We start from the raw sequence: 12,968 nt of genomic DNA on the forward strand, positions 1-12,968 counted from the left end.
AGTTTATCACTCAATCGATGTGCCGGTTAACCACACACGCTCCATCGATACTATAATAAACCCTAAGTCACCCTTTACCTACCTTGTTAAGTCCAAGTTAGTGTGCCGGTTAACCACACACGCTCCACCAACGACTTAATCAAAGTGTAAAGTGTAATTTCATGGAATAGCACCTTATTCACATTTTCCTAAAGTAACTAAGATTGGGAATTTAATAAAACATATAGTTACTTTATAATATTCATCATACTTTGAATGAGAATTAATAAGTCCTTGTCTTCCCCGTTCGGCTAACGACCCTCCACCGATCAAGCAAGCGGTGGGTGAGAGTGGACACCCATTAAGTCACCATTTTATAGGCAACAACCTTATACCCACCTTATAGACCGGCTTCGTGAATGAGGCGTACTAGCGGTAAGACGACTTTGTTCTTATACATATATATATATATATATATATATATATATATATATATATATATATATATAATTATTAAATCATAATAATATAAGTATAAGGGTTGAATTTTAACTTTTAAAATTCTAGGGGTTGGAACTAAAGTTTTAACTTAACTTTACTTGTTCCAAAACTTGAGGGCAAGTTTTGTAAACTTTCAAAACTTTTCATTTCTTGTAACTTATGAGTTTATTAGAGTAATAAAATGAGGACTTTTCATTTTTCCTAACTCTTGTGTTCTTTTAATGGTTTTTAATCCAAGAGACTTTTGGTTTTCCATAACTTGAGGACAAGTTATGGACTCCATTAAAACACATTATGATCATGAATTAATCTACCACATAGGTTACAAATAATTCCTATGATCATCTAAACATCATAAGAACAAGAATATGAATATGAACACTTTCAAGAATCAAAATCACATTTAATCTTTGTAATTTTGATAACTTGTTGTTGTAAATGAGTTAGAAAAGACATTACACCTTCTAAAATAAGTTTTCAAGTACCAAAACATTTTAGGGTAATGATTCTAATTCATTTCCAGCAACTCAAGTCGAAATTCTGCACTCTGTCGACTCTACTCGCCGAGTGCATAAACCTACTCGCCGAGTAGGTTGAAGATACACATGAACTCGACGAGTCCTCCCCATGGACTCGCCGAGTCCATCAGTCAGACAGCAAGATTTTCGACTTTCTTCAACTTTTAAGCACAAATAACAAACAAACAAGCCTAGGCTCTGATACCACTGATGGGTTTTGAGCATTCTAACACTTCCTAAGTGTACATGCAACCCTAATAACCTTGGATCTATGTTTGTCTAATTATCATGCAAAGTTGAATTCCAAGGTTATATTCCTATCTAGCATACATGGGGAACAATTTTAACTTGAATCATAGATAGAATAACTTACCTTGTTGTTGCTTGTGTTCCTTGAAACCTTGTGAGCCTAGCACCCCAAGTGTGATGCCTCAAATGCTTCACACAACACCAAATGCTCTTGGAAAGACTCTTGAGATAACACACACTTCTCAAAATCGGCCAAGCCCTCTAGTTTCTTATGTCTAGCCGTTTTTGGTGGAGAATGGGATCCTTATATAGTGTTGACACATCTAGGGTTACACCATGTAAACCCTAATGTGTCATGACTCTTCATTTCCATGACCCATGGGTTTGTAACTCCCATGGAGCATCCATGGAGCATCCTATGGGTAGAACCCAACTTGATAATCCATGGAGCCTCTTAGCCCACTATACAAGATATGAACCCATATATTTAATTAGTTATCCTTTGATCACTTAATTAATTCTAAATTAATTCTTTGATCAACTAATCAAATAATATTATTAATATATTAGAACTTATAATATATTAATAATCTCCAAGTGTTATTTCTCTCATTTAGTCTATCCAATTGCATGGTGCCATGCAACCCAAATGGACCATGCCGGGTCGGGTCAAGTACACACCCGAAATAGTTATGGACTTAGACACCTTATCCAACAACTTTTTCCTTGGGATTCGGGAATACACCGGTTAGACATCTACAAAACGGGAGAAAATTCAAGTTAAGTTGATTAGAGTCCTTAATAAAACACCCAAATGAGTCATTAAGGCTAGGATCCAACACAATATTCTACAACCTAGAAAAAGGATGCCGTAATCTAGTTGCAAAATATTTGAAGGTAGGTAAATGACGATTTACCAATTTCCACCATGAAAAACGAAAAAGAAGTTTAAGTTTTAAATGAATTGAAACTCCTAGATCTTTTGAGATTCATTGAACTTTTCAATGGCATGTTTAATCTCGATTATGCCCTACTATTTGTGACTGGGATGCCGAGGATCACAAACAAGGTGTGAATAACCATACGAATCACGTGGTGCACCTAATGCTACAATCACCTAATCAATGTGCCGGTTAGCCACACACGCTCCATTGGTCTATGACAAACATCGAGTCACCCTTCGCTACCAATGTCATCCCCAAATTAGTGTGCCGGTTAACCACACACGCTCCACTAACGTTTGACAAGGGTACGAAGTGTAATTCCATGGGTTAGCATACAATTTCACATTTTCCTAAAGTAACTATGATTTGGGAATTTGAAAAAAGCATTTAGTTACTTTGTACTTCATTATACTTATAATGGAAGGTTTCTGTCCTATCCTACCCGTTCGGCTAACGACCCTCCACTAGTCAAGAGTGCGGTGGGTAAGAGTGGATACCCATTCAATTGCCATTTTATAGGCAATTTCCTTAAACACCCCTTATAGACCAGCTTCGTGAATGAGGCCTACTAACGGTAAGACTGACTGTTTACTCATACATATATATAATATTAGACTTTTAATGTTATATATAGTATCGGGTGTATTTTACACTTTTAAAATACTAGGTGGTTTAATTTAGTAAAATTATACTTTTAATTTAATTAAATGTAAACCAAAACTTAATGGGTTTATTAAATCACTTTTAATTATACACTTTAATTAATTAATAAATCATAAGGGTGTGATTTGAACTTTTTCAAATTACTAGGGTTTTAGAATTTAACATTTCAAAAATTAAACTTTTAATCAAATTTTAAATTCCAAAACTTGAGGGCAAGTTTTGAAACATTTCAAAACATTAGGGATCAAACAACAAAAAAATTCAAATTAAACAATTAATTTTACAATTATCTATATTTGACCTAATCTTATTTTAGTCATTAGATAATTACCAAATAATTTGAAATAATCCACATTTATCATATAAACAACCAATATTTAAAAGATTTGAAATTATCTATTGTTTTGGCAAGGATAATCACTAATTTAAGATAAAAATCGGATTTTAACTTCAAAAAACGAATTAGGTATCAAATCCAAGTCAAAACAGCAGCAAAAACCCGGAATTCCCTCTGTCTGACCCCTGGACTCGCCGAGTCAGGGACAGACTCGCCGAGTTCTCCATTGACTCGCCGAGTCAGGTCGGGCAGAGGCCAAAAATCGATTTTCTAGCAAATAAAGCAGTTAAGCATCACATACAACTGAAACCAATCAAGGCTCTGATACTACTTATGGGTTTTAGGCATAAGAACAATCCTATGTGCTCATACAAACCCTAATGCTTGGATCTAGGTTTCTCTATTGCACATGCTTTGAATCCAAGACTAATAAACTTAGATCTAACATATTATGAACTAAATTAGGGTTTATAGAATTACCTTTGATTGTTATATAGCAATAACAATCAATTCCTTGCTTGGATTGGCCTTAGAAAGCTTAGTGCCTCAAGTGCTGCACCTCTAATGGAATCACAAACACCATATACAACTTGGATGAAGAGGAGAAGAAAGGGGAGGCACCAAAAACGGCTGGAAACCCTAATGGAAGACTTGTCCACGTTTTTGGGGCATAGGGGCCCTTTATATACATGTAGGCTATTAGGGTTTACAACTAGGAAACCCTAATTTGACTGCTTAGGCCCTAAGAAGCCCATGGACTCCTTAAACATATCCCTTGGACGATTTCTAATGGGCTTCCCATAGAATTCGTCCAACCTATATATTATTAGGTGATCCATAGCCCAATTATAATTATCTTATAATTACAACTTCAGTCCCCTAAGTTTAATTAATCTCTTTTAGCCACAAAATTAATTAACAATTAATTCTTGACTAATATTAATTAAACAATATGATTTCTCCTTTAATATATTATTCTCATAATATATTAATAAATCATATTTAAACCTTTCTCTCCTTAAATCATCCTACATATTGCTATGGTGAAGGCAACCCAAAAGGACCATGCTCATAATCGGGTCAAGTACATACCAAAATAGTTATGGACTTAGACACTAATCCAACACTATTATGAGACGCATAAGTCATGATTAAAGGCCCTAGTCCAAGAAAATACGTAACATTACGAGCTATTCGCAATGTAATAGCCAAATAAAAAACGTGTGCAAAAACTCGGGGAACTCCCACTAGTTATTATTAATCCAAAGCATAATAAATTATATTAATTAAAGCTTAAAAGTAAAGGGATTTTGGCCTAGCGCTATCAGTGGTTAACGAATAGGTGCACCTCAACCAAAGGTTGAGGGTTTAAGTGTCATGATGGAGAAAATGTAGATTTTGGTGTAGAGTATTGAGTTCGTGTGTAAGCCTTTCACAACCGTAACCTCTTTCACTTCACCTACCTCATTCTCTTTAAAACCATATGACTCACGCTTACAACTAACGCTAATCCCTCCCACCACCTCCGTTACCCCTAGAATCCATGAAATTAACTTCTTAGTTAGCCACTGTTGGAAGTCTGATTACACCTCATCTACCATAACCACTACTACCACACCACTACAACTCTTCTACGTTCTCACTATAATCTCCTATTTATCTCTCACCACACTTAAAATCCCTAACCCTAAAATTAACCATCTACCACTGCTAAAAATCCTACTTGTTGGTATTCGTTCACTACAACCACCTCTCTTTCTTTCTTTCTCTCTCTCTCTCTCTCTCTCTCTATATATATATATATATATATATATATATATATCATACACATACACACACACACATATATATATATATAAGTGTAATCTGACGATTGTGTCTTCGGAGGCCAAGGGTATAAGTGTAATCTGACGATTCGGTCTTTTATGGGTCTCGGGTCTTATTCGGAAGTTTGTAGGGGTCGGGTGTGGAGCTGGGAGCGTAGGGTTTCTCATTACCATTTTGTGGATATGAAGTTCGTAGGAAATGGACTTAGAATGAAGAAGTTATGGTACTTTAAAGATATTGGCATTTTTGGTCCTTAGTAGAGAAAAGTGGCAAAGAGATCCCATGCATGCAAGGTGCCCAACTCAAGAGTACGCCCAACGTAAGCTAGGGTACGCCTAGCGTAGAGGGGATAAGTGGTCGCAGGTGTTGGAGATGTACGCCCAACGTACGAGAAGTACGCCAATCATATACTCAGAGTCCCTAAACCCTAATTTTTAGGGTTGGCTCACTATTTAAAGCACCTTAAGTTCTAGGGGGTGCGCCTCCCTTTCTTTCTCGGAGCCTTAAACACTAAATTCGAGTGGTAGCTTCATCCAAGAGTGTTATGAGATTTGTGGGTGCATTTTGGGTGGTTTTTGGTGCATTTCAAGAAGATGGAACTTGTTGCAAAGAAGGGAATCAATAAGGAGCTTGTGGATCTATCATTTGGGACTCATTCTCAGCTTGATGAAGGTATAAAGCTTTGATCTTGATCATTCATCTCTTTGATCTACCATTGTGAGTTTTAGTTCATTTTGGTCCCAAGGATGAAACTTTATGGTTGAAATCCGATCCTTAGGCTTAGAGTTGCCACTCTCTGTGTTAAATGAGTCCCTAAGGCAGAAAGTTGCCATATTGGAGGTCTTAATGGGTTAATGCATGAGTTCAGACCATTTCCATGGAAGTAGATTATCATTTTTGGAGTATGAGCTTATGTGGGTCATACAAAGCCATCAAGTAAGCAACTTTATGGTTTAAGACGTTGAAGAGGACTTGGATATGCAATTGTAGCTTCTTAAGTGGAGTATTAAGCACTTAATGGAAAAGTGGCTTAACAGAGGAGTACGTTAGGCGTACATGCAAGTACGTGCAACGTACACTCTATTCAGCCAGTATGATTAGCGTACAGAAGAGTACGCCCAACATACTCATCACTTATGGGTTTAGTGTGTTTTGGGCCTCGGATTGGGCCAAGCCATGGACTTTATGTTTTGGGGCCCTGTTGGGCCATCAGGTTTGGGAATGATATTTATTTGTGGAGGCCCATTATGGTTTTGAGCCCAATTTGGAATTGGGCCATTAAAGGACTTATGGACATTAGAGTGTTGGGCTTTTGTTTTGGGTTTAGGCCTTAGTTTTGGATCATACTGGGCCAGGGGTAGAATGGTCATTTTACCTCGTGCATGGATTAAGGATTTTGGTATGGACCCAATCGCTAATTGGGTATATTATTTGGTAGTGACAGCTCGGGAAGCTGGCGGGACAGCAGCTAAGGAGCTCACGCGGGAAGCTTCTGCAATGCGAGGTGAGTCTTCTCACCATACCAATGGGTCTAAGGCACCAAGGCCGGCCCATTTTATGATAGTTGGTATACTTTTTGTGTAGAGGTGTGTGACATATTTATGCAGTGATATGTGGTAAAGATAGCTTTTACAGCTGATGGTAGAGATAGCCTTTGTGGCTGATGGTAGAGATAGCCTTTGTGGCTAACAGTAGTGATAGCCTTTATGGCTAACGGTAGAGATAGCCTTTGGGGCTAACAGTAGAGATAGCATTTGTGGCTAATGGTAGAGATAGCCTTTGTGGCTAATGGTAGAGATAACTTTATAGCTAATTGATAAGTGATATGTGGTAGAGGTAGCTTTTATAGCTAATTGATCTGTATTATGTGGTTGAGGTAGCTTTTATAGCTAATTGATATGTGGTATGCGGTAGAGATAACTTTATAGCTAATTGATATGCGATATGTGGTAGAGATAGCTTGTATAGCTAATATGATATGTGATATGTGTTACGTGAATTGTGTGTGGGGTATGCTCTGGGGAACTCACTAAGCTTTGTGCTTACGGTTTATAATTTTAGTTTCAGGTATCATCGATTTGGAAACGAAGAGCTCGGATTGATCGCAGTGCACACACCTATGATGTCCGCAATGAATGATTTTGTGATGAACTCTGATAAATGTTTTACTTAATGATGATTTGAAATGTTTCAAATAAATGGTATCAATGTTTTAGTTACATTAAAGATGAAATTTTTACCCTTGGTTTTTAGGTCGTTACAATATATATATATATATATATATATATATATATATATATATATATATATATATATATACATGTGTGTGTTTGTGTGTGTGTGTGTATTTTCACTTACGTCTAGATCTGCAGATAATACTAATTAACTAGACAATTACGAGACAATACATCATAAACAAATGATTATGGTGCCTTGAATAAGTTGAAGACGATGTTGCGAATCATTTGAATTTTCATATGCAAACAAAGGTGTTTCTGGGTCCTATATTCAAATACAAGTATCGAATCTAAGGCTCAAATCCAAATCCCTTAATATGTTGAAGTTTATTTTGGAAGTCTAATGTATATTGTGTAATTACAAATATGATTATCGAATTCATAGTTGGCTCATGACGACATCAAACTAGCTTTTATTTTAATCTTATGTGATGAATAAGTTGCTATTTGCATAAGTACAATGTCATTAATTACCAGTAGACTCATATTGCCAACTTTATTTTTGTGAGCATTGTGTTTGTGTTGTTAGAATCTATTTTACTGCCGGAAAGACTAAGATTCATTGTCAGAAAAATTAAGATTCGCTGTCGGGTTGAGCAAAAGGGACCAAACTGATATAAATTAAAAACCGACTAAAATTGCAATATTTGACAAACAATAAGGACCATTTCTGAAATTTAATCTTTTATAAATATTAGTCGACTAAACTAATATATTAAAATTTGAAAATATCTATAATTTAAATATCAATCCGTTCAAAGATAAAAAAATTCCTTAAATACAGGTCTATTTTCACATTTTCAGATGATAATACCTCATATAGAAATCTTTATAGTCAACTCTCTCCGTCTCCATTTTCTATATAATGTCCCCACGTTTTGTTTTCGAGCTCACAAATACACCACAACTAGAGCAACAGAATCTTACCTAAGTAGTCTCTAGAGATGGCGACGGCCAAGATCGGCGGCCGGCCAGAAATGGTCAGCTTCACTCTCCAAATCCTAAACAGCCGGTGGTTTATGGTGTTTGCTTCCTTCCTCATCATGTCCGCCGCCGGCGCCACCTACATGTTCGGTCTCTACTCCAAAGAGATCAAACAATCCTTAGGATACGACCAAAGCACCCTCAACCTGCTCTCCTTCTTCAAAGACCTCGGAGCCAACGTCGGCGTACTTGCCGGCCTTATTGCTGAGGTTACACCGACATGGTTTGTCCTTGCCGTCGGATCACTACTCAACTTTTTTGGGTATTTCATGATTTGGTTAGGTGTCACCCAAAGAATTTCCAAACCAACTGTTTGGCAAATGTGTTTGTATATTTGTATAGGTGAGATTTAGTTTCTTAATTATGATTCAAATCACAAAAAAGTCTTTCTTTTTTGTATTATTGATATATAAATCGATATTAACTTGATATTTTTCATGTAGGTGCGAATTCACAATCGTTTGCCAACACCGGAGCATTAGTAACATGTGTAAAAAACTTCCCGGAGAGCCGAGGGGTGGTGCTTGGGCTTCTCAAGGGATACGTCGGCCTCAGTGGAGCCATTATCACTCAGATTTACGATGCTATCTATGCAGGTGATGACAAAAGATCTCTCATTTTGCTCATAGCATGGCTCCCGGCTGTTATTTCTGTTGTATTTGTACGTACAATCCGAATCATGAAGGTGGTTCGACAATCCGACGAGATCAAAGTTTTCTACGATCTTCTATACATATCTCTTGGCCTCGCCGGATTCTTAATGATAATCATTATAGTGGAAAACCGCGTCCAATTTCCTCGGTCAGATTATTATGGTAGCGCCACGGTGGTTGTTTTCCTCCTCTTTCTGCCACTGGCGGTTGTTATAAGAGAAGAATATAAGACCTGGAGAAACAAGAGAGCATCGTTAAATGATCCGTCTCCAATAAAAGTCGTTACAGATCATATTCCACCATCTACCACCATCGTACTACCACCACCGCCACCGCCGCCTCAGAAGCAAAAAGAAGAAACAACATGCTTCCAGAATGTATTCCGGCCACCGGACAGAGGAGAGGACTACACGATTCTCCAAGCACTCTTCTCCATTGACATGTTGATCCTATTTTTAGCGACGATTTGTGGTGTTGGTGGCACTTTAACTGCCATCGACAACTTAGGACAAATCGGGGAATCTCTCCACTACCCAACTCGAAGCATTAGCACCTTCGTTTCACTCGTAAGCATATGGAATTACCTTGGTAGAGTAGTCGCCGGATTTGCATCCGAAATCCTTCTAAAAAAGTACAACTTCCCCCGGCCTTTGATGCTAACACTTACCCTAGTCTTATCTTGTGTTGGCCACCTTCTAATCGCATTCGGGGTCCCAAATTCACTGTATTTTGCGTCAGTGATAATTGGATTTTGCTTTGGAGCACAGTGGCCGTTGCTTTTTGCGATCATATCAGAGATTTTTGGACTGAAATACTACTCAACATTGTACAATTTCGGATCAGTGGCGAGTCCAATCGGATCGTATTTGCTGAACGTAAAGGTAGCCGGAAACTTGTATGACAGGGAGGCGGAGAGGCAGATGAAAGCCTTGGGGATGATCAGAAAGCAGGGTGAGGATCTGACTTGTGTTGGGGTTGAGTGTTTTAAGACGGCGTTTCTGATTGTAACTGGGGCTACTGTGTTTGGTGCATTTATTTCGCTTATTTTGGTGGCTAGGACTAGAAAATTTTATGCCAGTGATATTTATAAGAAGTTCAGAGAGGAGGCTGCGAGGGCGGAGACGGAGATGGCGGTGGCCGGAGGAGGTGGAACTCTGGGAAAATGATCATGTTTGACATGTATGTAACTTTGTCTACGTAGTGATACACATGTGTAGTAATACACCATTAAAGAATGTTATTTTAAACCATTCGACGAAAAAGCGCAATTACGATGAATCACGCTAAGCAAATTGTTTGTTTTCTTAATAAACTAGATTATGACTCGCGTTAAACGCGGGAAACATAAATTAAATACATATCACATTAATAAGTGACTTTGTTTTAGGTTGAATTTTAATAACAAAATGTTAGATTCATATTTAGACTTTTTTTAACCAAACTTATTAGATAAAAATATTTAATATTTATATTAGAGCAATTTGGTTTTTTAATATAGTAATTTTTAACATAAATGATCTATGTGATCTTTGTTTTATTACAACATACTGACTTCTTGATTAAAATATGTTGTATAGTAGTTTTATGAATTGACTTTATTCGGTGTATCAACCTTCATTGAGGCTCATATGACTCTTTTCATATCAGCTCTGTAAAACCAAAAACAACACTAAGTTGTTACATGTACCAGCAACATTAAATTCTTCAAAGAAATTCAATAAACATTACAAATAAAGTGAATTGTCATAACCATAAACAGCAAATTCAGATATTGTAATTTGATCGATTTCAAAGTATTTTTTCCTTATAAAAATTAAAATATAATTTTTCAGGCTACACCCAATCTCACACACACACACACACACACACACACATATATATATATATATATATATATATATATATATATATATATATATATATATATATATATATATCTTACGATCAAATAAATTATTACAAAAAGAAACATGTTATGAACAAAAATATAATATTAGTTTCATAATTTGCTAAAGGTTAACACTAATAAATAATAATGAACTTTCACAAATCTTGTATTTTGGGCACTACATCCAACTAACAAATGAATTTCGGTTTAGAGGATTGATTCAAGAAGTGCATCAATGACTTCCTGTAGCTGAATTTTGGGAAATGTTAAGACCTACTAAGATATGAGGGAATGGTCTGCGAGGCTACGGTTGGTTTCTATAGGGCAATGTAAATTCAAAATCGTTAGCACATATCTTTCCTATCTGCTTCAATTAAAAAATTTAGATCAAACTTGTCAAAATCAAAATTTTCATTGAAATAAATATCATAAATCTACAATTTACACTTTATATATTATTCTTAAATGATATATTACCTTTTCATCTTTAATGGTCACTAACCTCTTTCTGTCGTATTATTGTGACACACATCTATATCAAAAATAAGAGAAATAACTATAGAGAAGAATGTTGACAGAGTGATACTTCATTGAAAACACAACAAAATTCTTCATAAAGCTGCTAAGATTCTTCTATAGACCGTTAGAAGGTCTATATAGTGACAATCAGTGTGGCATCCATGAGAACGCACCATTTAAAATAACAATTTTGATTAATGTAATTGAAAAAATCATTTAGAATGCTTACTAGTTGTGACTGTTTCCACTTGGATGTGAGCATTAACATTCTTATAGAGAAATAGAACTTCAAATGAATCCTACATAGTCAAATCAGCAAACATGACAACACAAAAAGAAGCATAACAAAATTTCCAACAAATTTCAAAATTTTAAGGTTTAGCTGAACAATTTTTTCAATTTATCAAAATTTTATTTTATTAAAACTTTATATGAGTAATCAAGAATCTAAATCAAGTGAAAGAAGTAATTGTTCATTTAAATTCAATAAAAAAATTACAATATTGTGAAATTGCATATAATTTACATGTTTGCTTATTGTCTTGGAGGTACCCGACAACTTGGATATGTACTATTATTTGATTAATTAGTGTATAAATTACATTATAGAATATGAAATTTAAACGATTGCTCAAATTCATTTATACTTGATTTAACAATAGAAAATGGACAAATTTAACGATTGCTCAAATTCAATGGTAAATATTTACTAATAAATTTATCAATAAGTTCACAATGAACTATAAATAATTGTTTTAGAACGGTTAAAAGATTTATAAAAGTTTATAATTTCATAAAAAGTTGTAGTTTGCTAATATTTATATTGAAGTTGTAATAAATAACATTGTAACAATACTGACAAATTCACATTCAAACAGAATAATAGAGTAAAAAATTATTAAAATTCTAAATTCATATGAGTTTAAACCGAAGAGACAAATAGATGAATAATTCAACAATTCATAAAACCCAAAATGTATTTAAATGATCAAAATTCTAATCAAAAAAACGAATAGTATGAAACAAAGTAATCAAAAACCAAACCCAAATACCAAATAGTATCTAAGCATAATATGAAATCAACCGTACTCAAATCATCCAACTACTCATATAAAATCATGAAAATCATATATTATTTTTTTTCTTTGGAATTAACAGTTTTGGTTTGCCTTCTCCAGAAGTACGATCTGTCATTGATGTTAATGATCGTTTGGTTGAGGACATTGTTTCCAGATTATCAAAATCGTCAACATCTTCCAAGTTGTGTTTTAATTCTTCATGTCTTAACACTTTTTTAAAGGATGTCCACTTAGTTAGTGGACTTGTTACAATACTTTTATCAAGATTCGAAGCGGATGTGACGTTTTCACCAATAAACGAAACTGCATCCTAAATATAAAAAATAAATTCATATGTCAATCTAAAAGTTAATAATATTTTAAAGTATTTAAAATATTAGATTTAGTTATATGGTATTTAAAACCTTTAAATTTAATGTGTCTTGACATCCGAATTTCGCCGATAAAATGTTAAACGAATCAGATTACGGCTCCTATATTTGTAGTACATATAAATATGTTAGTTGATCAACTAACATATAAAAAACGAATCTAATAAGTGTAGTGTTTGTAGTATGTTTCGTAAAATAATGTTACTTGTTCGATGTTAA

General features: G+C 35.1%; 1 protein-coding gene across 1 annotated transcript; it reads left to right on the plus strand.

The window, feature by feature from the left end:
• Nucleotides 1–8,111: 8,111 nt before the first annotated feature.
• Nucleotides 8,112–10,170, plus strand: LOC145070467 (Major facilitator superfamily protein). The gene is made up of 2 exons (XM_079017404.1): nucleotides 8,112–8,581; nucleotides 8,683–10,170. The coding sequence occupies exons 1-2, from the start codon at nucleotides 8,200–8,202 to the stop codon at nucleotides 10,056–10,058; spliced, it is 1,758 nt and encodes a 585-aa protein (XP_078873530.1). The 5' UTR covers nucleotides 8,112–8,199; the 3' UTR covers nucleotides 10,059–10,170.
• Nucleotides 10,171–12,968: the final 2,798 nt, after the last annotated feature.

This window comes from Lactuca serriola, chromosome 8 (genome assembly GCF_051521515.1).
Source record: "Lactuca serriola cultivar US96UC23 chromosome 8, Lser_US96UC23_V15, whole genome shotgun sequence".
NCBI lineage: Eukaryota > Viridiplantae > Streptophyta > Magnoliopsida > Asterales > Asteraceae > Lactuca > Lactuca serriola.

Excerpts from the sequence above, each read along its gene's own strand:
- LOC145070467 (XM_079017404.1), top strand. The coding sequence starts at position 8,200 with ATGGCGACGGCCAAGATCGGCGGCCGGCCAGAAATGGTCAGCTTCACT. Across the intron at positions 8,582-8,682 it reads GTGTTTGTATATTTGTATAG|GTGCGAATTCACAATCGTTT; the intron begins GTGAGATTTAGT and ends TTTTTCATGTAG.